The 26,898-nt window shown below is 44.2% G+C and overlaps 1 protein-coding gene across 1 annotated transcript; it reads right to left on the bottom strand.

The window, feature by feature from the left end:
• Positions 1 to 216: 216 nt before the first annotated feature.
• LOC139411493 (conserved oligomeric Golgi complex subunit 4-like) lies at positions 217 to 26,817 on the bottom strand. The gene is made up of 19 exons (XM_071157945.1): positions 26,661 to 26,817; positions 26,136 to 26,218; positions 25,736 to 25,850; positions 6,800 to 6,974; positions 5,891 to 6,084; positions 5,694 to 5,799; positions 5,429 to 5,586; positions 5,279 to 5,337; positions 5,024 to 5,157; positions 4,815 to 4,933; positions 4,445 to 4,611; positions 4,126 to 4,291; positions 3,855 to 3,917; positions 3,622 to 3,735; positions 3,272 to 3,364; positions 3,116 to 3,199; positions 2,906 to 3,007; positions 2,409 to 2,537; positions 217 to 768 (listed from the first exon to the last, which is right to left on the bottom strand). The coding sequence occupies exons 1-19, from the start codon at positions 26,793 to 26,795 to the stop codon at positions 634 to 636; spliced, it is 2,331 nt and encodes a 776-aa protein (XP_071014046.1). The 5' UTR covers positions 26,796 to 26,817; the 3' UTR covers positions 217 to 633.
• Positions 26,818 to 26,898: the final 81 nt, after the last annotated feature.

The following is a 26,898-nucleotide window of genomic DNA, read 5'->3' as shown; positions in this document are numbered from 1 at the left end:
TATTGAATGATGAGTCTAGATCAGCCGTCTGACCTGGTTCTGTTAGTTTGATGGATTCTATGTTAATTACTGGGTCATTTCAGTGTCAGAAAACATAGGCACACCACTTTCCACCAGAGAGTATAGCTCTCGTCTGTCCCTGCGTGCCCAGTTTCAATATGATGGATTCCGTTAAAGGGCTTTCAATATAAATTAATGACAAAAAAAGACATCTTCGAGAGAACACTTTAATATTTTACATTTAATATGTTGCATAATATTCATTAATCCAAGCCTAAAGGCTCAAATCCATAATCCCACTGTTCCACAATCCCATAGTTCCATTACTGCTGTTACTCCTGGCTCTGATTGGCTGTATGAGGTAGAAGTAGCATTAACTACAGATCTAGGATCAGATCACCCTACCTCAAACCTAACTGTAACCATTTGGGGGTAAAACAAATATCTATCACTGTATTTGTAGTTAGGGGCAACCTCTTCCTCCGCCTCCTATGAGGCCAGCAGAGGTTAGGAGCAGCAGGGACTTCCTCTCAGGGGATCCACCTGCACACTCCTCTTTTTCCTCAAAGACCAATAAGCATGAGTCTAGTCCCATGTAAACATGTGCACCAGCACATTCTCTGGGTAGCAGGGTTAGAGGCGGAGCCTCTTGATGTCCTCACTGCGGAAATCGATGCGGAGTGCCAGAACCTGCCGGACCTCCGCTGGAGTGAGACGCCAAGTTAGAGGACCAGAGTTCGGGCCCCAGTAATCCAGGATCTCTGTTACCTAGAAACACAATAACATACACACAGTTCTGAGAACAGGCCTGTGTATACAGAGACATGAAAGTCTACAAAGTGAGAGGGTCAGTGGTAAATAGATACAGTGCATTCGAAAAGTATTCAGACCCCTCAACCTTTTCCACCTTTTGTTACGATACAGCCTTATTCTAAAATTGATTAAATGTTTTTTTTCTTCCCCTAATCAAACTACACACAATACCCCATAATGACAAAGCAAAAACAGGTATAGATTTTTTTTCAAATGTATAAAAAATTAAAAACAGAAATATTACATTTACATAAGTATTCAGACCTTAGTACTTTTTGAAGCACCTTTGGCAGGCTTACAGCCTCGAGTCTTATTAGGTATGACGCTACAAGCTTGGCACACCTGTATTAGGGGAGTTTCTCCCATTCTTGTCTGCAGATCCTCTCAAGCTCTATCATGTTGGATGGGGAGCATCGCTGCACTGCAATTTTCAAGTCTCTCCAGAGATGTTCGATTGAGTTTAAGTCCGGACTCTGGCTGGGCCACTCAAGGACATCCTGAGAGCTCTGGAGCAGGTTTTTATCAAGGATCTCTCTGTACTTTGCTTCGTTCATCTTTCCCTCGATCCTGACTAGTTTCCCAGTCCCTGCCGCTGAAAAACATTCCCACAGCATGATGCCGCCACCACCATGCTTCACCGTAGGGATGGTGCAAGGTTTCCTCCAGATGTGGCGCTTGGCATTCAGGCCAAAGATTTCAATCTTGGTTTCATCAGACCAGAGAATCTTGTTTCTCATGGCCTGAGAGTCATTTAGGTGCCCTTTGGCAAACTCAAAGCGGGCTGTCACATGCCTTTTACTGAGGAATGGCTTCAGTCTTGCCACTCTACCATAAAGTCCTGATTGGTGAAGTCCTGCAGAGATGGTTTTCCTTCTGGAAGGCTCTCACATCTCCACAGAGGAACTCTGGAGCTCTGTCAGAGTGACCATCGGGTTATTGGTCACCTCCATGACCAAGGCCCTTATCCACCGATTGCACAGTTCGGCCGGAAGGCCAGCTCTAGGAAGAGACTTGGTGGTTCCAAACTTCTTCCAATTAAGAATGATGGAGGCCACTGTGTTTTTGGGGACCTTCAATGCTGCAGAAATGTTTTGGTACCCTTCCCCAGATCTGTCCCTTGACACAATCATGTCTCGGAGCTCTACGGACAATTCCTTCAACCTCATGGCTTGGTTTTTGCTCTGACATGCACTGTCAACTGTGGGACCTTATATAGACAGGTGTGTGCCTTTCCAAATCATGTCCAATCAATTGAATTAAAACAGGTGGACTCCAATCAAGTTGTAGAAACATCAAGGATGATCAATGGAAACAGGACGCACCTGAGCTCAATTTCGAGTCTCATAGCAAAGGGTCTGAAAATAAGCTGTTTTTTATTCTTAATAAATTTGCAAACATTTCGCTTCGTCATTATGGGGTATCGTGTGTAGATTAATAAGGAAAATTATTTAATCAATTTTAGAATAAGGCTATAACGTAACAAAATGTGTAGAAAGTAAAGGGGTTTGAATACTTTCAGAATGCACTGTATGTGACCCCATCTATGTGATTGTCTGTGGGTTGAGAAATGTGTGTGTGTGTATACTGCAGATTACCCGCTCCAGGTTGAGGATGGTGGCCATCTGAGTGAGCCGAGCAAACTTGTCCCTAATAGTCCAGGTGGTGACAGTAGTGAGGTAGGCCACCAGAGAACGCAGCTCCTTATCAAACTGAAGCCCTCCCAGCTAAGGGACAGGTACAATAAGGGGTTAAAATCAAGAGCATGAAACTGAAAAAAGGTATCCAGACCAGCAATTAAATATTTAAACAAAGACCACATCAAAAAGGATCAAAGGATCAAACAGAGAACATCCCAGAAAAAGAAAGAGGGGATACGTGGCCTGCAATAAAGTGCTTTTAGTATCCTTGCACTAAATTACAGCACACACACACACACCGTCTAAAGAGGCAGATGCCAAGGGGAAAGAAGCTTCATCTACCATCCTTCTGGAATCATAAATAAAACATTAAAAGAGGGCCTCTTATCATTACGTCACAGATGTGCATGCGGTAGGTGTGATGCCACCCTGTGGCCAGGCCTGGGATATCTCACCCTGCTGAAGGTGCACTTCAGGACGGTCTTCTCCATCTCCATGGAGACCAAACTGGTCATGAGGCTGGTCAGTGTGTCGTAGATAACTGAAGAGAGCCCCGCCTGAGAGAACAAGAGAGAGAGAGATTATAGAAAGGGAGAGAAGAGAAAGAGTTTGTAAAATGATATTGTGGGAGATGTATTCCTGAGGCTAAGCAAAAGTATGGTTACCTTGAACTCTGCCATGAGCTGCTCGAGGTTGACGATGAGCTGCTGGACCCAGGGGTCATTGGCCTCGTACTCATTAAACTCCTCCTGCACAAAAAAAACATTACAGTCACACACTGGGGGGAAAGGGTATGGCCCAGTGTGTGTGTGTGTTCGTACCTCCTCTATGCTGTGTGAGATGGACAGGAAGCTGCTGATCCACGGTTTGACCTGAGGCTTGATGGCTGTGGTGTTCAGCTCCGTCAGGCCCTCCTGAGGGTCACAACTGAGTTAGTTCTACTCCATACAGATTAGACACACTGGTGACGTTATGTAGTTGTATATTGTCTATGCATGTAAATTGGTACACAATTCCGTTTATCACTGTGACTTACAAATAAATGTTGCTGCTAGTACTACTACTGTTACTAGTATTTCTTGCACAATGAAGTCAAAGACCCCCTTAACACAACTGCACAGAGACAGATCATGTGTCACTCTGATCTGAGTACATTTCTGCGTCCTCCAACCTGCAAGAGATCCTTGAACTTGCTGGACGTGTTGACGAGGTCTGACAGACAGCTGTCAATCTTAGCTTGCTCTCCTGATCCCGCCCCCTGAGTGAACAACTTGGAGCAATCACTCTGAGAAAGAGAGAGAGGGGAAAACATCATTATCTGTGGCATACTACACATAGTGTGTCTTATTGAAATGTTACTCTTTAGAAGACTAAAGAGATGATATAAGCAGTAAGCTAACTCACCTCCAGGTTCCTCTTCAGAGTGGTGATGTTCTCACTACACACCTCCACGTTATTCAGAGTCACCTGGGATAGAAAGACGGGTGTGAGTGAATGTATGTGTCTGTTGTCTGTTCCATGTTAATCATCAAGAATGCTGCCTTAGTGTGCTCTCTGTGACCAGTTGTGTTTTAGACTGTGTGTGTTTCTTACCAGGAACGATGCCTTGGCATTTTCCGTGCATTCAATGTTCAGTTTGGAGGTAAGTGTTTGTGTGTGTACACAAGTCCCTCACCAGGAAGGCAGCCTTGGCGACCTCTGCGCTGTCAATGCCCAGGTTGTTGAACTTGCCCTGCTGCAGGCTGCTCTGCATCAGACTCACTGCACTGCTCACCCCACGCTGGATGTCCTGCAGCGTGGTCGCAGGGAAGCCCTGCCTCAGCTTATTATACAACACCTCCCTGAGAGAGACAGAGAGAAAGGGGGGAGAAAGACGGAGGGAAAGAGAAGCATGGGTTGGTGGAAGACGGAGAGAAAAAGGAGGGTGTGAGCTGGAATGAGATTCAAATGAGTGTTCAAATTATTGATTGAGTGTGTGTCTAACTGCTGTCTACCTGAAGTCAGACTCTAGCACTGAGGTTGAGTGGTTGATCATGGCACACAGACAGTCAATGCTGGAGCTGGACAGAGCTCTGCTGATGCACTTCTTCACAATGTAGAAACAGTCATCCACCATGCTGGATGTCAGCTGACCCTTCTCATATGTATCCATAGCTACAGCCTTAGAAGAGAGGGGCAAAGGGAATTAATATAATCATTATTACTATTATGTGGTTCCATATGTATACTGTGTATCAAGGGTATTCAAATCTGGGTTTGAGGACGACGACAGCATTGCTGGATTTCATTATTTTCCTTCTAATGAGGGGCTGATTCAGGGATAAAATGAAACCCCCTGCTATATAGTTAGAAGTGGTGGTTAACCTTGCTGACGGTCTCCCTCATGTAGTACTCCTCCATTGGAATGTAGTAGCCAATCAGCTCCTGCATGAGCTGGCCCAGCATACAGTGTTTCAGCAGTTTCTCCACATTATGCTTGTGCTCTGTAGCAAGAAACAAAGACAGCCAAACTTACTAACACAGTCAACAACGTGTGTACAGGGTTTTATAAGTGTGTGTGTTGGGTGTCTTACCTTGGACGATGCCAGGTGTTGCCGTAGCATCCCCAACCTCAAAGTCAGCCATCATGCGACGGCGCAGGAATCTTAAGTAAAGCTCCGACCTGGCATTCATCAGAGTGACTTCCAGTAATACAGGATCCAGCTCCCTACACACACACAGGTGAAACGCATCAGAAATACGCATAGTACACATGCATTGCCCTCCACACCAAAAGATGACATTGAGTAATGCTGTTGAAATAAAGTAGGCTGAACTGTCACACTGACCTGGGTTCAATCCTCTCAGTGGGCACACTCTTCATCATGCTGCTCTGGACGATCTGAAACTGCAAGCAGAGACATTCAATTTAATAACACTTTCTTAGCATAGTCTGTAATTTAAAGATCTAATGAATTGAATGCAATCAACACACAGACCTTGTTGTGGTAGTCTCTCTGTTGGATGAACTTGTCAACTACTTTCTGGGCCTGTCGGTCACACTCCTGCTGCAGGTGAGTGATGAGAGTATACAGGTAGCCTGGACCGTAGTACGTCTCTACGATGGGCTGGTGGGTCTCCACAACACGAGCTATGCCTGAAACACACACTAAATATTTTCCACCAATTCTATTTTCCTATACATACACACAAACCAACACGTTTACAGACATGTCTAAAAATACATTATGGTCAGTCTCTCACCCTCCAGCAGCAGAGTCAGGGTGTCAGCAAAGACCAGGGCAGCTCTCCTCTCTCCCAGCTCTCCTCCCACAGCCAAGAGCAGGTTCTCATCTGCTTTAGAGGCCAGCTGAGAGAGAGAAAAAGACAACCGTGAAGAAACAAATGCACAAGCATTAACGCTCACACACACACTATTGCATGGACAACGCCACTCTCACCTGGCTGCAGAGGTACTGGCCAAAGCGAGCCAGGCCTTGTTCGTGGAGGCCAAGCAGAGGGAAGATTTTAAAGAATCTTTCCACCTGCGCCAGATCACCCCTGGTAACAGCCTCATCCAGTCTGTCCGCAACCAGGACTTTCAATCGCTGCTCTGCCTCTTGAAGCATGGCCAGGCTAGCGTCCACAGCACTGCCTGAGTAGAAAATAGTATCAAAGACCGCGCAGAACACGTTAGAAGGGACTGTGACAAAAACTGAAAGCAATGCAGATCTTACTTTCTGCACATAACCTGATGACCTTCCCTGATTTCCTGAACTTTCCAATGCTTTTCAGTAACTTCCAAATTGATCCAAATTCAAAAATGTTTTACACCTCTCCCATATTAAAGTCATTTGACATATTTTCTTATTACCCTTATGAACATAGAAACTTGGATCTGTGCTAGAATGGTTAAAAAGGCCATCAAATAAATAATCCCACATCAGTGCATCCCTACAAAATATTAACATCTAAAACCAGATAGAAAGTATGTAGAAATGATAATGGACTTTCCTATTTTTAAATAACTAATAATCATTTATTTTGACAAAACAAAAATCGATCCCAAAAAAAAACTGCGGCCCTCGGTTGAATTTAGAAATCCCAATGCGGCCCTCGATACAAAATGATGTGTGATGTGAGTAGGGTTGCAAAATTATAGGAACTTTCAATACATTTCCTGGATTTCCAGAAATCCTGTTTGGAGGATTCCGAATTTTCAGCTCATTCCAACCAGGTTTCCTGGAAAACTATGGAAATTATTAAAAGTTCCCGGAATTTTACAACCCTAGTTGTGAGTTGTGGTGGAGCATAGGCCCCTACGCTCCACCACAACTAGGGTTTTAAGAACTTTTAATCATTTCCCTTACTCTCTTCTCCTTGGCGACTTAGCTCAATGACTGATTGGTCGAGAGAAAGGTAGCGGTGGATGTGGGCAGCAGCCTGTTCATAGTCCTCATTGTGTAGCGCCGTCTGAACGCCGTCTGTACAGAACTTCAGGTCCAGGATGTCATCAGCCCGCTGGATAACCTTATAAAGCCGGGTCTGTGTACACACATACAAACAGATCGTCATTACATCACTCATTGGAGCTGATCGGAACATCATTTTATATCCTAATCCCTCTCTTAACTATGTCTACACACATACAGTAAGTGTGTGATTAGCTTGGTTTCGATGCGAATGTTCAAAAATCTGCATTAAGATATATGCATTTTCACACCAGTGGGAAACTGACTTATTGCTGATAAAAATCTGTGCGTGATGATGTAGTGCACACAGAATGTAAATTTTTGCTTAAGTTGTCGTGTACTGAATTAAAAAAAAAAGTTAAAGTTCAATGTGTTTCCATCGCATTTCCAACTAGTTTTGTCATAAAAACTGTTGCGTTAAATAGCAAATGTGCCTGCTCTGGTCTTGGCATGTGCGCTCTAGCCAACAGTTTGCAGATACATCTAGGCTAGTCTACATGAGATTATTTTGGATAAGAGCTAGAATATTTTCTAGTTTTCTAGTTAAGCATCGATCATCATGTGACCAGAATAAGAACCTCAATATTTATTGGAAAGGAGTATCAAGCTCATCTCCATGCACTTTCATCACCCTGTGAAATTCATCATAACTTATTTCCACACACCATATCATTGCATGACTCCAAGTTTACCGCGTTATGATGGTCACCACTACCAACAAACACCCCATAATATCTGGCCTTCTGCCCTCCCTAAATCGTGGCATTGAACAGTCCAGCAGACGTTTAGCCCTCAATAACTGGCTACGAGACTAATGCAGCTCTGTAGGTGTAACATTTATTGACAATATTTATACCTTCTGGAAACAAAGCTCTTTTTATAAGGAGGATGGGTCCCAGCCAAATAGTTTGGGTTCCTGGATCCTTTCACAGCATTACAATGACCCAAAGCATTACAAAGATAATGACTTATCAATGAACCAAAGCCCAGCTCAGTTAATCCCTACCATTGTGTCAATGAGTTGTCAAAATTCTTCAGCAAATTAACATTATCCCAGGGATGTTGGAAGACACAATGTAGGTAACTGAATTTATTTCCCTCTTACTGCTTCTGCTGATCCCAAAACTATTGTATGCAGTAATTATGTGCCTATGAACCAGATTTCTACTGTTACCTACTGAGCCGGTGTGCCCTAGTAGGAAATCCACTGTGTGCAGCTCACCCTGCACTAACATAAATAACATGAGCATGTATACTTCTGCTAAGCTCACCAGTAAAGCAATGAAAACAATCAAGCATCCCAGAAAAGTGCTAAAAATGTTAACGTTAACATATGTAGCTTAAGAAACAAGGTTAATGAAATTGTCAGGGGTTCACCTTGGGGTCATGATAGGGGCTGTATCAAATGTTTGATGTATTATAATAATTGATTATGCTTATGTTATATTAATATTTATGGGGTCCTAGACTACAGATGAACTAATATATATATATATATATATATATATATATATATATATATATATATATATATATTATAAAGGTTTAATATTGTTCCAGCCTTTTCTAAATCTCTGCCTCTTATAAAGAAACTGTCTGAGAAATGTGTGACAGACAGAACTCTGCAGGGGAGTGTAAGAGATAAGAGACTAGTCAGACATTCCACTATAAATCAACTTGGGGAGTGGACATTTACTTCTATTTTAGATAACACTAAAACTCTTGTTTATATAGCTGTGTAGGCATGATTTTGGTCTCATGAGTAGAAGGTAATGACGTAGGCAGTGACATCACTAAGATATATGACTGGAGGAATAATAAAACAACTCGGACCCTTTTCTATTTTGCAGAACTTACTCGGAAACATACGTGCATACGTGAAATGAATGATTGATGATTTTTATTTTATTTGTTAGAAGTAATTCAGCGACAATTACCCATTACTAGTTATTTTATTTTGGAGAGGTGGCTTGACGAGGCTGTCTGAGGCTACCCTCACAAGAGTAACTGGTCAGCTTGCCTGGTAGAAAGCTCATCAAATTCAGATTTGAGTAGTTGGCTCTCTTTATGCAGATCAGAGGAAGGATCCGTAGCATACTTCTCATCCAATGTGGCTATGGATTCACTCAGGTCCCGAAGTCGCTGAGAGCGAACTCTGTTTTGTTTGGCTGTATATTAAATAATTTGACCACGTAGGTATGCTTTGAGAGACTCCCATATGGTAGATCAGGACATACCTGGTGTTGAATTCATTTCTAGGAATAAGGTGATTTCAGAATAAATGAAATTGACAAACTCCTTATCGGATAGTAAAATGGGGTTAAGACACCATTGATAATACATAGGAGGTCGCTGGGGAAACTCTAGTTCAAGCACTAATGGTGAATGGTCAAAAATAACAATACTCTCGTAAGTACACCGCCGAAGACTAGGCAGAAGTTTTTTTGTCCAAAAAGAAGTAATCAATCCGGGAGTACGTTTGATGAACATGAGAATAAAAAGGAATACTGTCTATCTGTAGGATGTAGGAAACGCCAGGCCTCAAATATAGCATATTTCTGAAGAAAAGATTGAATAAGTAGGGCACATTTAGATGGGCCTGTAGTTCTTCGTGAGGACTTGTCAAGAACTGGGGACATTTTACAGTTGAAATCCCCCTTAACATCAACAAATGATAATCTAAATTGGGTATAGCAGATAAAAAGGAAGAAATTAAACTTGTGTCATCCCAATTGGGAGCTTAAACACTAGCCAAAACAAGAGGGGTAGAAAACAGTTTACCGGTTACTATGACATATCGTCCCTTAGGATCAGCAATAACCTCAGAAGCTACAAAGGGAGTAGATTTATCAACCAAAATGGCAGCACCTCTTGATTTACTATGAAAGTTAGAGTGGAACACTTGACCAACCCAGTCCCTACGCATCCTAAAATGCTCACCAGTCCTCAAGTGAGTCTCTTGTAGAAATGCAACATTTGCATTCAAACCCTTTAAGTGTGTCAACACCCTCTTACACTTCACAGGGTTGTTAACCCCTTTGATGTTCCACGAAATGTACTTGATCGCATTATTTCGGCCCCCCTGGGCATTCCCGTTATACAATCCTGTCATTAGAGCATAGAGTGGAAAAGCAATGAGCGCCCCAAAAAAACAGAATAACTTGGCTCAGAGTAATAATGTACAAGATGTTTGGAAAAAGTACAGAACAAAAAACTAAAAAGACAGAATGGCAACATTAGAACTGAACAATTCAACCTCTTCCCCCCATGTTATAGAATGTTATAACTAAACATAATTGTACCACAGGTGGGCTACTTACAATCCACAGTTCATAAGCAACAGTTGCTGAACTATGAGCAAGTTCAAGACTTCTTGATGTGATGTTGAATGTGAGCCATAGCCTCATCCGGAGACTCAAATGTGTAGGCCATAAACGGGCCGGGAATCACAGTCCATACTTCACACCTGGATGGTCCCATAGTAGTCGTTTGGTCTGTCCGAAAGCTGCGCGCTGCCTGGAAACAGTGAGGGAGTAGTCCTGGTAGATGGAGAAGCTCCGTCCTTGAAAGCTCAGAGTGGTATTGCGGGCTCGTCGGAGAATCTCCATCTTCTCATGGAAAAAGTGCACTCTAAGAATTATGTCACGGGGCCTCTCACCATCCTGGGGCTTTGGGCGCAGCGACCGGTGGGCACGATCAATCAGGGGCTTTTCATCTAAGGCAAGAACATCCTTCAGCAGCCCAGAAACGAAATCCGTGGTGCGAGGCATTTCCGCGGACTCTGGGACCGATACAAGTCTCAGGTTATTGCGGTGAGAGAATCCCTCTAAACTCACACAGCTCTCCTTCACCTTTTTCAAATCCGCAGCCAGGCGTTTCACGTCAGCCTCCAGGGATGTAGATAAGTTGGAGACATTGGTAGCGGAGGTCTCCAGTGCTGCAATCGTTGTAGTGTGCGAAGCTGTTGTTGTTCTGAGTGATGTGATTGCTGGCACCGTCTCGTTCCGCAGGATGGTTAGATCTGCTTTTAAAGTATCAGAAACCTCCTGTATTCGGGCCTCAATCGTAGCAACCACCTTCATTTTCATTTCAACTATCTCAGAGCGTAGTAGTTTGATGGCCTCGAGAATGTTCATTTCAGCGCCAACAGGCCAAGCCGCACCATATCCTGAAAGGCCACTCAGCAAGGAAGAAGCCACTGCTCCAAAACCGCCATAGAAAAAGCCAGACTACGGTTTACAACTGCACATGGGGACAAATATCATACTTTTTGGAGTAATGTCCTCTGGTCTGATGAAACAAAAATAGAACTGTTTGGCCATAATGACCATCGTTATGTTTGGAGGAAAAGGGGGAGGCTTACAAGCCGAAGAACACCATCCCAACAGTGAAGCACGGGGGTGACAGCATCATGTTGTGGGGGTGCTTTGCTGCAGGAGGGACTGGTGTACTTCACAAAATAGATGGCATCATGAGGGAGGAAAGGCCAAAATTCACCCAACTTATTGTGGGAAGCTTGTGGAAAGCTACCCAAAACATTTGACCCAAGTTAAACAATTTAAAGGCAATGCTACCAAATACTAATTGAGTGTATGTAAACTTCTGACCCACTGGGAATGTGATGAAAGAAATAAAAGCTGAAATAATTTACTCTCTCTACTATTATTCACATTCTTAAAATAAAATGGTGATCCTAACTGACCTAAGACAGGGAATTTTTACTAGGATTAAATGGCATGAGTTCTTTATTCAAGTGGTAGTAGTTTATCTTTAGCTTTTGAAAATGCCCAAAGAGCATTTAACATTATACAACAGAATCTGTATGATGTAAAGCTGATTCTAAATTCTGGTAAAACAAAATGCATGGTATTTTCAAATGCCAGGCATGTCACAAATCATGTCATTGCTACATTGGCTGGACATACTATAGAGCAAGTTAAAGTGTACAACGATTTGGGTGTGTGGGTTGATGATAAGCTGAGCTTCATGTAGAGAACTTGATAAGGAAGCTCAAGCTAAAATAGGATTTTATTACCGGCATACGGCTTATTTCTCTTTTGAGGCCAGGAAGGAGCTGGTACAACGTACATTACTGTTGGTTTTAGATTTGAGTGATGTTATATACACTGCTCCAAAAAATTAAGGGAACACATCTGTTACGTTCCCCAGTTTGTGTTGTAGTTTGTGTATTTGCATGTGTTTTATTTCAGGAAATGGCTTCCTGAAATCCCTCAAGCAGCTGATTGGTCGACTCCAGGGCTAATTGGAGAGCTGACCCCGCCCCCTCGTCAAGACACAGCTGTCTCCAATTATACATTCATTCTGAAGCTATATAAAAGCCAGTGTTCTGTTCAGGAGAGAGAGATTTTGGAGGTAGGGATTGCTGAGAGAGATTTTGCTAGAGAGATTTTGGAGGTAGGGATTGCTGAGAGAGATTTTGCTAGAGAGATTTTGGAGGTAGGGATTGCTGAGAGAGATTTTGCTAGAGAGATTTTGGAGGGAGTTCATTGCTGAGAGTGGGTATGTTCTGAGTTTGTTGCTCAGGTAGAGCCTATTTGACGTCCTCTGTTTCTTAGTTTGTTTGTAAAATTGTGTAACATTCTGTTTTCATTTGTTCCCAGGGGGGAAGAGGAAGGCACCTTGGGAGTGCTTAGGCAAGAGGCCCGCGGGCATACATATACCTGTAGTATATTCACTGTCTAGGCACACTAGGTAAGACCTGGGCGGACCACTCCCTGTATTTTGGTTAGGGCACCAGGTGGTGCTAAATTAGGTAAGTTGTGGGTAGGCAGGTAAGATAGGAGAGGGGGGGCTTTGACATTTACTTTCTTTGCTTTGGTTCCGTCCAGCCCCTTTTCCCCATATTACCGTGTACAGGAATAAAGTCCTTGTAAAACGGTACCACATTCTGCCTGTTGTCATTCTTACTCGCACCTACAGTCCATACCTCTTTCGCTTCACAGAGAGTTTAGTTGTAGCAGGGTGTTGCGTTCCCTCTTCATAGAGGCGTGCGTAACATAATGGGGGCTCATCCGGGATTTTTCCATTAAACCCACCGGACCCTGCTGCTCTGAGCTCTCTGTGGTTAGTGATTGAGGTGTGATGGTAGGTTGTGAGTTTGGATGACTTGTTTAGTTAGGGTGTTCAGGAGACTGCATTGTATAAGATGGCTGCATCAGCCATCTCTAAGTTTTTTGAAGCGCCCTCTATTGATTGTTTGGGTAGGTTTTGTAAAGTAGACCTTATAGCTATAGCTGACCATTATGGATTTGTTGTCCCTGAGAAAGCCCTAAAGGCTGAGCTTTTGTTGCTAGTCAGGGAGGGTTTAGTGAGAGAACGGATTCTCTCATTGCAAGGAGAGGAGACGGGTAGACCTTCCGATGCCAAGTCGGAGGACAAGGCGGAGGAAGGGGTTCCTCGTACCCCTTTTACATTGCCCCGATTCGATCCTTTATCTTCTGCTTTGCGTCGTTCAGATGGAACTGCTAGGCTGAAGGTCAGGCTGGCTCGGTTAGAAATGGAGCAAAAAGATAAAGAGAGACAGATGAATTTTGAACTTGAAATTAGGAAAATAGAGGCTGACAAGGAGGTGAGGATCCGACAACTGGAGCTAGAGGCTCGCTCCAGTGCGACTCCACAAGCTGCTCATCATCCAACCCACTTCGATGTGAGTAAAAACATAGCTTTAGTCCCTCCATTCCGAGAGTCGGAAGTGGATTCTTATTTCTCTGCATTTGAGCGTGTGGCCGCTGCGCTGCATTGGCCACTTGAGGTTTGGCCGCTCCTGTTACAATGTAAATTGTCTGGGAAAGCCCAGGAAGTAGTAGCTGCTCTCTCCCTGGAAGACAGTTCACACTTCGATACAGTTAAAACTACCGTGTTGCGGGCTTATGAGTTGGTGCCTGAAGCTTATAGACAGCGCTTCAGGAACCACAAGAAACTCTCTCAACGTACATTTGTTGAATTTGCTAGGGACAAAGAGTCTCTGTTTAGTCGCTGGTGTTCAGCCAGCAAAGCTAACACCTTTGCTGATATTAAGGAGTTGATGCTGTTGGAGGACTTTAAAGGCAACCTCCCAGATAGAATTGTAGTTCATTTAAATGAACAGAAAGTGGTGACATTGGCCCAAGCAGCAGTGTTGGCAGATGAGTACGCTTTGACACACAAGACTGTCTTTGGTGCACCACGTTTTGAAGGCCGGACGATTACGTCATCAGTTCCTCGTTCAGGTCGCTTTTCCTCTGACAACCCTAAGCCTTTTCATGAAGTCCGTGAATGTTTTTACTGTCACCAAAAGGGTCACGTGATTGCGGACTGCCCAGTTTTGAAAAATAAACCGAAACAGTCCCAGTCACCGTCCCCAAAAATGAAAAGTTTGGGTTTAGTCAAGTCTTTGGCTCGTCCATTGGATCGAGTTGTTGATTCAGCATTTGAGAAACCGGATCCTGTCTATGCTCCGTTTATCTCTGCCGGTTATGTTTCCTTAACAGGAGAACAAGCTGATCAAAAGCCTATCCAAATCCTACGAGACACTGGGGCGGCGCAGTCAGTAATCATTACTGATGCTTTACCCTGGTCTCCTGAAACGTATTGTGGCTCACATGTCATATTACAGGGGATAGAGACAAAAACCGTGCCTGTACCATTACACTGGGTCCACTTTGTGTCAGACTTGGTATCAGGACGTTTCCGTGTTGGTGTAGTATCTACACTGCCAGTAAAAGGAGTCACATTGCTACTAGGGAATGATATTGCTGGTGGTAATGTCATTCCTGTGTTAGAGGTAGTAGACAATCCAGAAATCAGAACTACAGATGAGAAATTGGTTCAAGCATTTCCACATGTTTTTCCTGCTTGTGTGTTAACGAGGGCACAATCTCGCAAGCTAGGAGATGTGGTGGATTTGGCTAGTTCTATTTTTGAGAATGTTGAGGTAGAAGACAATGCACCGAGTATGCCTTCTGCAATGCCGACAGTTTTTACCCCCGTAAAAACTAAGGCAGGGGAAAACGAAATTGTGCCCCAATTACATGACATTCTTTTGTCTGTCACCCCTGAGAAGGTGATTGAATGTCAAAAAGAAGACACCAGTCTTCGCAAGTGTTTTGCTTCGGTAATTTCCATTGAGGAAGCTAAAACTAGAGAGACCGCCTACTTTATGGAAGCAGGAGTTTTGATGCGTAAATGGGCATCTCATGACACCATTAATGACTGGAGTGAAGTGTGTCAAGTGGTTGTTCCTACACCGTTCCGACAGCAGGTGCTGTCACTCGCCCATGACCAGGCGTGGTCTGGACACTTGGGGATCACAAAGACTTATAACCGGGTCCTTCGTCATTTCTTCTGGCCAGGTTTGAAGTCTGACGTGGTCCAATTTTGTAAAACATGTCACATATGTCAACTCACTGGGAAAGTGAATCAAACAGTTCCACGAGCGCCACTCTGCCCGATTCCTGTGGTGGGGGAACCATTTGAAAGAGTGATAATTGATTGTGTAGGTCCATTGCCGAAAACAAGGTCAGGTAACCAGTTCCTACTAACAATAATGTGCAGTGCTACTCGATACCCAGAGGCTATTCCTCTCCGTACTATAACGGCTAAGACTGTGGTGAAGGCACTAGTGAAGTTCTTCTCTACGTTTGGACTCCCTAAAGTAATCCAAACTGATCAGGGATCCAACTTCATGTCTAAACTGTTTTCAAATGTGTTAAAGACATTGTGTATTTCCCATCAGGTCTCTAGTCCGTATCATCCAGAGAGTCAAGGGGCTCTAGAACGCTGACATCAGACGCTGAAGACAATGCTACGCAAGTATTGTATGGATACCAGTACTGATTGGGATGAGGGGGTGCCCTTTGTCCTATTTGCTATAAGGGAAACGATACAAGAATCCTTAGGGTTCAGCCCTGCTGACCTTGTGTTTGGACACACCCCACGGGGTCCGCTTAAAGTTTTGAAGGAGCATATCTTATCTCCTACACCCAGTAGCGCCCCTAAAAATGTGTTGGAATATGTCAGTAAGATGCGGAAGAGACTGCACAGCGCATGTGCGTTAGCCCAAAAGTCTCTCTCCTCGTCTCAAAAACGCATGAAGTTGCATTATGACAAAAAGGCTGTTGGCCGTTCAATTGCACCAGGGGATCAAGTTTTAGTTTTGTTGCCAATCCCGGGCTCATCTCTGTCAGCACGTTTTTCTGGACCATATCTGGTGGAAAAGAAAATCAATGACACCAATTATGTGATAAAGACACCAGATCGAAGGCGTTCTTCCCGTGTGTGTCATGTTAACATGCTGAAAACGTATTATGTGCGCGATTCTCCCGACAGCTCCTCAAGTAAGCCGGTCCAGCCCGCCGTCTCCAGTGTGGCTGCGGTGGTGCTGAAGCCTGGCTGGGACCTGGATAAGGAGGACGGGTTGGAGTTACGCCATACGTTACAGCAAGGTGAACGCCTATGTAATTCAGAGATGCTGAAGAAGTTACCCTCTCAAATGGAACATTTGGATAATGATCAAACTAAGGATCTTATCCTATTGATAAACAGTTTTCTCAGTGTGTTTCAGGACATTCCAAGTCGCACATCCATCTTGGAACATGACGTGGATGTGGGGAACGCTGTTCCTATACGTCAGCATCCGTACCGGGTTAATGCTAAGAAAAGGGAGGTAATGAAAAGTGAGGTAGCTTATTTATTACAGAATGACATGGCAAAACCCAGTAACAGCTCCTGGAGTTCCCCATGTATTCTTGTTCCTAAGCCTGACGGTACATCCCGCTTATGTACGGACTATCGTCGCGTAAATGCAGTTACAAAGTCTGATTCTTTTCCTCTACCTCGCTTAGATGACTGTATTGATAGAATTGGCTCTGCTGCTTACGTTAGTAAGTTAGATTTGTTAAAAGGTTATTGGCAGGTGCCTCTGACCTCTCGAGCTTCTGACATATCGACTTTTGTTACGCCAGATAACTTCGTACAATACACTGTGATGCCCTTTGGCATGTGTAATGCACCTGCTACTTTTCAGCGGCTAGTTAATATTGTGTTTGCAGATGTGCCAAATTGTACTGCTTACCTTGACGATGTGGTGATTCATTCGTCTACTTGGTCTGATCATCTCTCCACTTTGAAAAGTGTGTTTCAGCGGTTGGAGAATGCTTCTTTAACCCTCAATTTGGCCAAGTGTGAGTTTGGGAAAGCTACAGTGACTTACTTAGGTAAACAAGTGGGACGAGGTCAAGTGCGCCCAGTAACTGGCAAAGTGGAAGCAATTGTTGCTTTTCGTGCTCCCACTACTCGCCGCCAGTTGCGCAGATTCCTGGGGATGGTAGGGTACTATCGTACCTTCTGTAAGAATTTCTCGACGGTAGTAGCTCCCCTTTCATCTCTGCTTAGTCCCAAGGTACCATTCAAGTGGTCCAAGGACTGTAACTACGCTTTTGAGTCCGCTAAAGCGCTACTTTGTAGTGCCCCAGTGCTTGCCGCCCCCAACTTTGACAAACCTTTTAAGTTGGAGGTAGATGCTAGTATAGTGGGGGTGGGAGCGGTTCTCTTACAGGAAGATGAAGACGGAGTGGATCGGCCCGTCAGTTTCTTCTCCCGTAAGTTCAACTCGTGTCAGTCAAGATACTCTACAATTGAACAAGAGACGCTGGCTTTATTGCTTGCCTTACAGTTCTTTGAGGTATATGTGGGCTCCAGTGCCTTGCCTGTTATGGTCTTCACGGACCATAATCCATTGGTGTTCTTGAAGCAAATGTACAACCAGAACCGCCGCCTTATGCGGTGGGCTCTGATTGTACAAGGATATAATGTACAGATAGCTTATGTGAAGGGCTCAGCGAATGTGGTTGCTGACGCTCTATCACGGGTTTACTAACTGGGGAAGCGATGGCTTTTGTTATTGCAAAACTAGGTTTGCAATTGTTGTGGTGGGCGTGTTACGTTCCCCAGTTTGTGTTGTAGTTTGTGTATTTGCATGTGTTTTATTTCAGGAAATGGCTTCCTGAAATCCCTCAAGCAGCTGATTGGTCGACTCCAGGGCTAATTGGAGAGCTGACCCCGCCCCCTCGTCAAGACACAGCTGTCTCCAATTATACATTCATTCTGAAGCTATATAAAAGCCAGTGTTCTGTTCAGGAGAGAGAGATTTTGGAGGTAGGGATTGCTGAGAGAGATTTTGCTAGAGAGATTTTGGAGGTAGGGATTGCTGAGAGAGATTTTGCTAGAGAGATTTTGGAGGTAGGGATTGCTGAGAGAGATTTTGCTAGATAGATTTTGGAGGGAGTTCATTGCTGAGAGTGGGTATGTTCTGAGTTTGTTGCTCAGGTAGAGCCTATTTGACGTCCTCTGTTTCTTAGTTTGTTTGTAAAATTGTGTAACATTCTGTTTTCATTTGTTCCCAGGGGGGAAGGGGAAGGCACCTTGGGAGTGCTTAGGCAAGAGGCCCGCGGGCATACATATACCCGTAGTATATTCACTGTCTAGGCACAATAGGTAAGACCTGGGCGGACCACTCCCTGTATTTTGGTTAGGGCACCAGGTGGTGCTAAATTAGGTAAGTTGTGGGTAGGCAGGTAAGATAGGAGAGGGGGGGCTTTGAGATTTACTTTCTTTGCTTTGGTTCCGTCCAGCCCCTTTTCCCCATATTACCGTGTACAGGAATAAAGTCCTTGTAAAACGGTACCACATTCTGCCTGTTGTCATTCTTACTCGCACCTACAGTCCATACCTCTTTCGCTTCACAGAGAGTTTAGTTGTAGCAGGGTGTTGCGTTCCCTCTTCATAGAGGCGTGCGTAACAACATCCTAGATCTGAATGAATGAAATATTCTTATTAAATAAATGTGCTGGCAACAATCACACAAAAATTATCAATGGAAATCAAATTTATCAACACATGGAGGTCTGGATTTGGAGTCACACTCAAAATTAAAGTGGAAAACCACACTACAGGCTGATCCAACTTTGATGTCATGTCCTTAAAACAAGTCAAAATGAGGCTCAGTAGTGTGTGTGGCCTCCACGTGCCTGTATGACCTCCCTACAACGCCTGGGCATGCTCCTGATGAGGTGGCGGATGGTCTCCTGAGGGATCTCCTCCCAGACCCGGACTAAAGCATCCGCCAACTCCTGGACAGTGTGGTGCAACGTGGCGTTGGTGGATGGAGCGAGACATGATGTCCCAGATGTGCTCAATTGGATTCAGGTCTGGGGAACGGGCGGGCCAGTCCATAGCATCAATGCCTTCCTCTTGCAGGAACTACTGACACACTCCAGCCACATGAGGTCTAGCGTTGTCTTGCATTAGGAGGAACCCAGGGCCAACCGCACCAGCATATGGTCTCACAAGGGGTCTGAGGATCTCATCTCGGTACCTAATGGCAGTCAGGCTACCTCTGGCGAGCACATGGAGGGCTGTGCGGCCCCCCAAAGAAATACCACCCCACACCATGACTGACCCACCGCCAAACCGGTCATGATGGAGGATGTTGCAGGCAGCAGAACGTTCTCCACAGCGTCTCCAGACTCTGTCACGTCTGTCATGTGCTCAGTGTGAACCTGCTTTCATCTGTGAAGAGCACAGGGCACCAGTGGCAAATTTGCCAATCTTGGTGTTCTCTGGCAAATGCCAAACTGTAAGCACAACCTCCACCTGTGGACGTCGGGCCCTCATACCACCCTCATGGAGTCTGTTTCTGACCGTTTGAGCAGACACATGCACATTTGTGGCCTGCTGGAGGTCATTTTGCAGTGCTCTGGCAGTGCTCCTCCTGCTCCTCCTTGCACAAAGGCGGAGGTAGCGGTCCTGCTGCTGGGTTGTTGCCCTCCTACGGCCTCCTCCACGTCTCCTGATGTACTGGCCTGTCTCCTGGTAGCGCCTCCATGCTCTGGACACTACGCTGACAGACACAGCAAACCTTCTTGCCACAGCTCGCATTGATGTTCCATCCTGGATGAGCTGCACTACCTGAGCCACTTGTGTGGGTTGTAGACTCCGTCTCATGCTACCACTAGAGTGAAAGCACCACCAGCATTCAAAAGTGACCAAAACATCAGCCAGGAAGCATAGGAACTGAAAAGTGGTCTGTGGTCACCACTTGCAGAACCATTCCTTTATTGGGGGTGTCTTACTAATTGCCTATAATTTCCACCTGTTGTCTATTCCATTTTTTATTTTACCTTTATTTAACCAGGCAAGTCAGTTAAGAACAAATTCTTATTTTCAATGACGGCCACTTAACAGTGGGTTAACTGCCTGTTCAGGGGCAGAACGACAGATCGATCTTGTCAGCTCGGGGGTTTGAACTTGCAACCTTCCGGTTACTAGTCCAACACTCTAACCACTAGGCTACCCTGCCGCCCCCCCAATTTGCACAACAGCATGTGAAATTTATTGTCAATCAGCGTTGCTTCCATAAGTGGACAGTTTGAGTTCACAGAAGTGTGCTTGACTTAGAGTTACATTGTGTTGTTTAAGTGTTCCCTTTATTTATTTGAGCAGTGTATATATGCAGGCCTCAGCCACTACCCTGAGAGCACTTGATTCAGTATATCATGCAGCCCTCAGGTTCATTACAAATCAAAAACGTCTAACACATCATTGTGATCTCTACAGCGCTGTTGCCTGGTCGTCATTGACCTTGCGTAGGCTTAAACACGGGTATACACTGATTTATAAGGCCATATTGGGTAAAATGCTCTCTTCTTTTTTAGTCAGGTCAGTAAATAAATATCAATTAGGGTCCCATTCTGATTTGCTTCTAACAGTACTAAAAATTAGAACAGGTCATGGTAGAAATAGTTTTAGTTACTTAGCACCGTGGTCCTGGAATTCTCTCCTGAACATTTTAAAATGTGATGATCTAGTTTCGTTGGTGGAGTTTAAACACTTGATCGATGTATATCATAGAAAAGTGTAATTGTTTTTAGTCAAGATGTTTGTGTTTTTAATGTAATTGTTGTACTGTATGTGTGTTTATAGTTTTGTTTAATGTTGTGTTGGTGTATGTAATTTGTTTTGTCTGAAACGTTCCCCCTGCTGCTATTGGACCAGGTCTCTCTTCTCTCTTGGAAAAGAGATATCATCTCAATGAGAAAAATCTGTATAAATAAAAGGTCAAATAAAATAAATAAAAACTGAGTTTAAATCTACTTGGCTAAGGTGTATGTAAACTTCTGACTTCAACTGTAGATCAAAGCACAGGGAAGAAACATGTAGGATTTACTGTAGTAGATGTGGAAGGTGATTCGGCCCCTACCAGACCATCTATCAGCGCAACAGGCAGATTTATTAGCTCTGACCACAGCTTGTGAATTGGGGGAAGGGAAGGCCTTTACTGTCTACTCAGACTCAGCATATGCCATTGGGGTTTGTTTGTCATGGTGTGGGATTTGGAGAGCAAGAGAGTTTACTAATACCACAGGCACACCTATTAATAACAGACCTTATGTTGAACAGTTGATTGAAGCTATCACAAACCTAACACATTGGCTATTGTTAAGGTTGAGGCACACACGGGTTGGTGTGAATATCCTAGAATTGGTCACAGCATAGCTGATGAGGCGGCCAAATTGGCTGTTTCCCATTGTCACACACATGCATTCTATTTTTAGTCGTTTGTGTCATCTGAAACTACGAATCTTGAGAAACAGCAGCAGGCTGATATTCTCAAATCACCAAGTGTGGAGGGAGAGAGGGTGTGCGCTCTGTCCTAGGTCTAGCTTATGGCTACATCTTTTTTTCTGGGATGCCCGGTTTACCATCAACCATGATCTTCAATATTTGCCGATTGGCTCATGGAGTGAGCCATTCGTCAAAGGGGGATATTTAGTAGGAGGTGAAGATTTCGGCAGAATGGTTTTCCCAAATTTGAATCAGCACGTAAAACAGTTCATTTATCGTTGCGCGACATGTTTGTTATATAACATAGACAAGGGAACTCCACTGCAACCATGGAAGTTCCCCACTCCAAAAGGACCTTTTGTCCACCTTGCTATGGATTTCATAGACATGATCGAGCAGAAAGAAAGAAAGAGATATTGCCTGGTGATAATTGACAGGTTTACCAGGTGGGTGGAACCATCCCACCACCAACTGCGTTGCGTGAACAGTTGCAAAATTGCTAGTTAGGGAAATTATACTCGGGTTCGGAGTGCCTGAGGTTTGTTTGCAGACAATGGGACCCATCTCATAGGAGATGTGGTTGCCCAAATGGCCAAAATGGGTGTTGACCAGAAGTTTGTGTCCATTCATCAACCGCAGAGTAACAGGAGTTACTGAGAGGTCTGGACCCTGAAAGGCTCCCTTTTCCAAACTATGCCATTCCACAGGAATAACATGGGCAGAGGGATTACATCTTGTCCTCATGAAAATGCGCAGCAGCCTTAACAAAGGTATTGGGTGTACACCTTATGAAATGTTAACAAGACGACCAATGAACACCCCAGGGCGAGACCTATGACTGACCGACAGATAGACATAACCGAGACACAGTGTAACCATCTTGAGTACATGAAGAAACTAACTTCTGTTGTAAGTTTTCTCCACTCTCACACTAGGAAAGCAGCAGAACCAATCCCAGGTGAAGACCCTGATGAGCTACCCATAAACGCTGAAGACTGGGTGAAACTCAGGGTCCACAAGCGGAAATGGAACCAGCCTCGATGGATGGGTCTGTTCCAGGTAACCAAGGTAACACCAACAGCCCTGCGGGTAGAGGAGAGGTCCGACTGGCATCATATCTCCCAGAGTGGAAGCCATGGATGAGCAACTGGAGGGAGAGCAGGGCCCCGAGAACATCTGAAGGAGGAAGAAGGTCTGAGCCAAAGGACAGAAGCAGAGGGCCGAGACCAAAAGCCAGAAGAACCAACAAAGGGTTCACAGAACCTGAAGAGTCATCAGATGTCGAGGACACCATCATACACACACTATGGTTGTGAAACAAGAAAATCGCAACCATGGAAACACACATACAGGGTAATTATTGCTTTCCAAATCCTACTCGTTCCCTTTGTGGACAGGGATGTGGAGAATAATAAATGGGTGGAAGCAGTGACAGACATAGGATTACAGGGGAAGGGGAACACATCTGGCACACGGGTAATGATTTTCCAGAAACCCACCTCCACAGCCTTACTGTGGGGAACCAATTGGAAAGAATGATTTTGGATGTGGATTACTCCATTTTATGCAAAGGAACAATACTAGGGTTTGACAAAGAAACAGCTATCATACTACTCTGATGTTGGTTACTAAGGGGAAGGAAGCAGCATGGGAAGGTGGATTATGCAATAAGACAAAAGGTAATAGTTCAGATGCAGCTAAAGAATTTAAGGAGGGCGGGCCAATTGAGACTAAATGGCCAAGGTGGAAGAAGGTTCCTAGCGTACAACCAGGTAACAATTCCCAGCTGAGTAAATGCATAGGACCTCCAAAAGTACAATGGGGAGAGTATCTGACGGGTAGTGTAAAGCCCCTAAATGATAAAGGAGATGTTGTGTTGAGAGGATTAAAACCTACAAAAACTCCCCCTGTTTGTATCTGCAACTCAGGGAATGCGGATGTAGGAAACACCACTAATTGCCTGTCTTACACAGGCCTAAAAACAGATACCAGTAGTATTGATGTACTGGATGGGCAACAATTGATAACTAGGGTAAATGTGTCAAACATAGGCAAAGGCATGGAGACACCTCCGGATCATCTCTGGATCTGTGGGGGTGATGGCTACATTTTCCTCCCCAGGGGATGGAAAGGGTGTTATTTGGGGAAAACTGAACTGACAGTAGCAACATTACTTGCTTCCGAGTTGCTGAACAGTTCTTTGCAAATTAGTTTCAGATCGAATGGCAGAGCTAAAAGAGCAGTGGCTCAAAATAATGAAGCTTATGGACATCTGCTGTCTCAGCCCTAGTAATGATGGCAGCCCTAGTAAAGTAATCTTTCCGGGTGCAGGAGTTGTAGGTAAGGGGATTAACAATTTGACATACTCCATGCAGGCCCTTACTAATTTCATAGTACAGTGTTTTACTCAGTTGTCACTAAATGTGCAGAATTTGAAGGCAGTAGTGACCAGAGATGAAATGGCACATATTGGCTAAAGACAGAGGGGCCTACAGGTCCCTGGGAATAGACGATGAGGATGCTCAAATAGCTGACCAATCAGCCTGTTACCAACCCTCAGTAAACTTTTGGGAAAAAATGGTGTTTGACCAGATACAATACTATGTTCCAGTAAACAAATTGACAACAGACGTTCAGCACGCTTATAGGGAAGGACATTCAACAAGCACAGCACTTGCACAAATGACTGATGATTGGCTGAGAGAAATTGATAATAAAAATATTGTGGGGGGGCTGTTTTGTTATACTTCAGTGCGGCTTTTGACATTATAGTCTGCTGGAAAAACGTATGCGTTATGGCTTTACACCCCGCTATACTGTGGATAAGGAGTTACCGGTCTAACAGAACACAGAGGGTGATCTTTAACGGAAGCCTCTCCAACATAATCCAGGTAGAATCAGGAATCAGGGCAGCTGTCTAGGCCCCTTAATTTTTTCAAACTTTACTAACGACACGCCAGTGGCTTTGAGTAAAGCCAGTGTGTCTATGTATGCGGATGACTCAACACTATACACGTCAGCTACTACAGCAACTGAAATGACTGCAACACTTAAAGAGCTGCAGTTAGTTTCAGAATGTGTGGCAAGGAATAAGTTAGTGCTAAATATTTCAAAAACTAAAAGCATTGTATTTGGGAAAAATCATTCACTAAACCTGAACTAAATCTTGTAATGAATAATGTGGAAATTGAGCAGGTTGAGGTGACTAAACTGCTTGGAGTAACCCTGGATTCTAAACTGTCATGGTCAAAACATATTTGATACAACAGTAGCTACGATGGGAAGAAGTCTATCCATAATAAAGCTCTTTGCCTTCTTAACAGCACTATCAATAAGGCAGGTCCCACAGGACCTAGTTTTGTCACACCTGGACTACTGTTCAGTCATGCGCACAAAAAGGGACTTGCAATTGGGTCAGAGCAGGGTAGCACGGCTGGCCCATGGATGTACACAGAGAGCTAACATTAACAATATGCATGTCAATCTCTCCTGGCTCAAAGTGGAGGAGATATTGACTTCATCACTATTTGTATTTGTGAGAGGTATTGACATGTTGAATGCGTCTGTTTGAACTACTGGCACACAGCTCGGACATCCTTGCATACACCCACAAGTCATGGCACCAGAGGTCTCTTCACAGTCCTGAAGTCAAAAACAGACTATGGGAGGTGCACAGTACTACATAGAGCCATGATTACATGGAACTCTATTCCACATCAAGTAACTCATGCAAGCAGTAAAATTTGATTTAAAAAACAAATAAAAACACAACTTATGGAACAGCGGGGACTATGAAGAGACAGACACATGCATACACACACATGATAACATACGCACTATACACACACGTACACATGGATTTTGTGTTGTAGATGTGGTAGTAGAGAAGTGGCCTGAGGGGACACAGGCCACAGCAGCAGCCAATGGGGATCCATAATAAATACAAATAAAATGTTCAATATTTGCACATAAAGGCATTTCCCCCGCCATTTCTCACATTCTTTTTTTTATAGACACAAAAATCCACCATGTCAAATTAACAAATTATCCGTTTGCATTTTTTAAAATTGTACTGAAACTTCCTGTTTACATCACAGCTGTCGCAATTTTTTTTAATACGGTATGACTTTACCCGTATAAAAACTATGGACGGAAAAGTGCTTTCCGTGAGTGAGTCTATATGGGTGTAAATAGCATGTCTGTAGATAGTACCTTCGCCAGGTCTAGCTGGCGGACTTTGCTGCTGACATTCTCTGCCAGGCTGCAGGTGAAGGTAATCATGCCAGACAGCTGACTGGCATCTCCTCCTATCAGCTGCAGGTTGGGCCTGGGGGACAATGTGACAGGAGAATTGATATTGGATTAGACATGGTATTTATCTCAATAGTCTACCGTAGCTTTCACAACTAATCTCCTTTCCTTCATCTATAATGATCTGAAATGGTTGAAATCACAGTGGTGAATATCTACTAGATATTGCTTTCCCCAGAGTCCATCTCTTCCACACCAGTGCAAATGAAGAAAAGGTGATAAGGAATGGAAACTTCTTGATTATTGGGATGTACTCACAGACAGTGAAACTTCTCTCCCTCTCTAAAGTACACACACTTACCCCATCCTTTGAAGAGCGAGCATCTTGGTGTCAATGTTCCCCTGCTGCCCAACCAACTTCTCCAGCTCAGTCTCCACCTTTTTCTGTGGTAGATGAACACACAAAGACGTCAGTCTCTCTCACCCTCCCGGCATTATAGCTTTAATGTGTCATTCATCTTCAATAGATAAAGGCAATGGATAATTAAGCAATAAGACCCGAGGAGGTGTGGTATATAACCAACATACCACGGCTAAGGGCTGTTCTTAAGAACGCAGAGTGCCCTTAGCCGTGGTATATGAACCCCGAGGTCCTTTACTGCTATTATAAACTGGTTACCAACGTAATTCGAACAGTAAACAAGCATTTATTTTATCATACCCGTTGTATACGGCCAATCAGCATTCAGGGCTTGAACCACCCAGCTTATAAGGCAGATAGAGTATAATGCCAAAAGAAAAATGTTTCTGGTTTAGCTAGCTATGCTAACACAGTCTGTGGGTACATCTTTGCATCCCTACAGCTGCCCGCTGGAAGAATTCTCACCTCCTCGGTGCAGAGCTGCTGGTAGACCCGCTCCAGATCATCCAGCTCCGTCAGAGCTGAGATAGCCTCCATGCTCACGGCATATACACATGCAGAATCGCATCGCTTCACTGCTATGGGGCTGCTCTCTGCCATCTTTTTCTCACATAAACAGAAAACGTGTCACTTCCGCGTTTGCTCGCGCAGTAAATGCACGGGCACATTTCCTATAGCCGTTAAGCGTCGCTATTTTAGCAGG

The sequence above is a fragment of the Oncorhynchus clarkii genome, chromosome 6 (genome assembly GCF_045791955.1).
Source record: "Oncorhynchus clarkii lewisi isolate Uvic-CL-2024 chromosome 6, UVic_Ocla_1.0, whole genome shotgun sequence".
Classification (NCBI taxonomy): domain Eukaryota; kingdom Metazoa; phylum Chordata; class Actinopteri; order Salmoniformes; family Salmonidae; genus Oncorhynchus; species Oncorhynchus clarkii.
This window is presented reverse-complemented; position numbering and strand designations above follow the sequence as displayed.

Excerpts from the sequence above, each read along its gene's own strand:
- LOC139411493 (XM_071157945.1), bottom strand. The coding sequence starts at position 26,795 with ATGGCAGAGAGCAGCCCCATAGCAGTGAAGCGATGCGATTCTGCATGT. Across the intron at positions 4,934-5,023 it reads AACACCTGGCATCGTCCAAG|AGCACAAGCATAATGTGGAG; the intron begins GTAAGACACCCA and ends TTCTTGCTACAG. Across the intron at positions 3,736-3,854 it reads CTCTGAAGAGGAACCTGGAG|AGTGATTGCTCCAAGTTGTT; the intron begins GTGAGTTAGCTT and ends TCTCTTTCTCAG.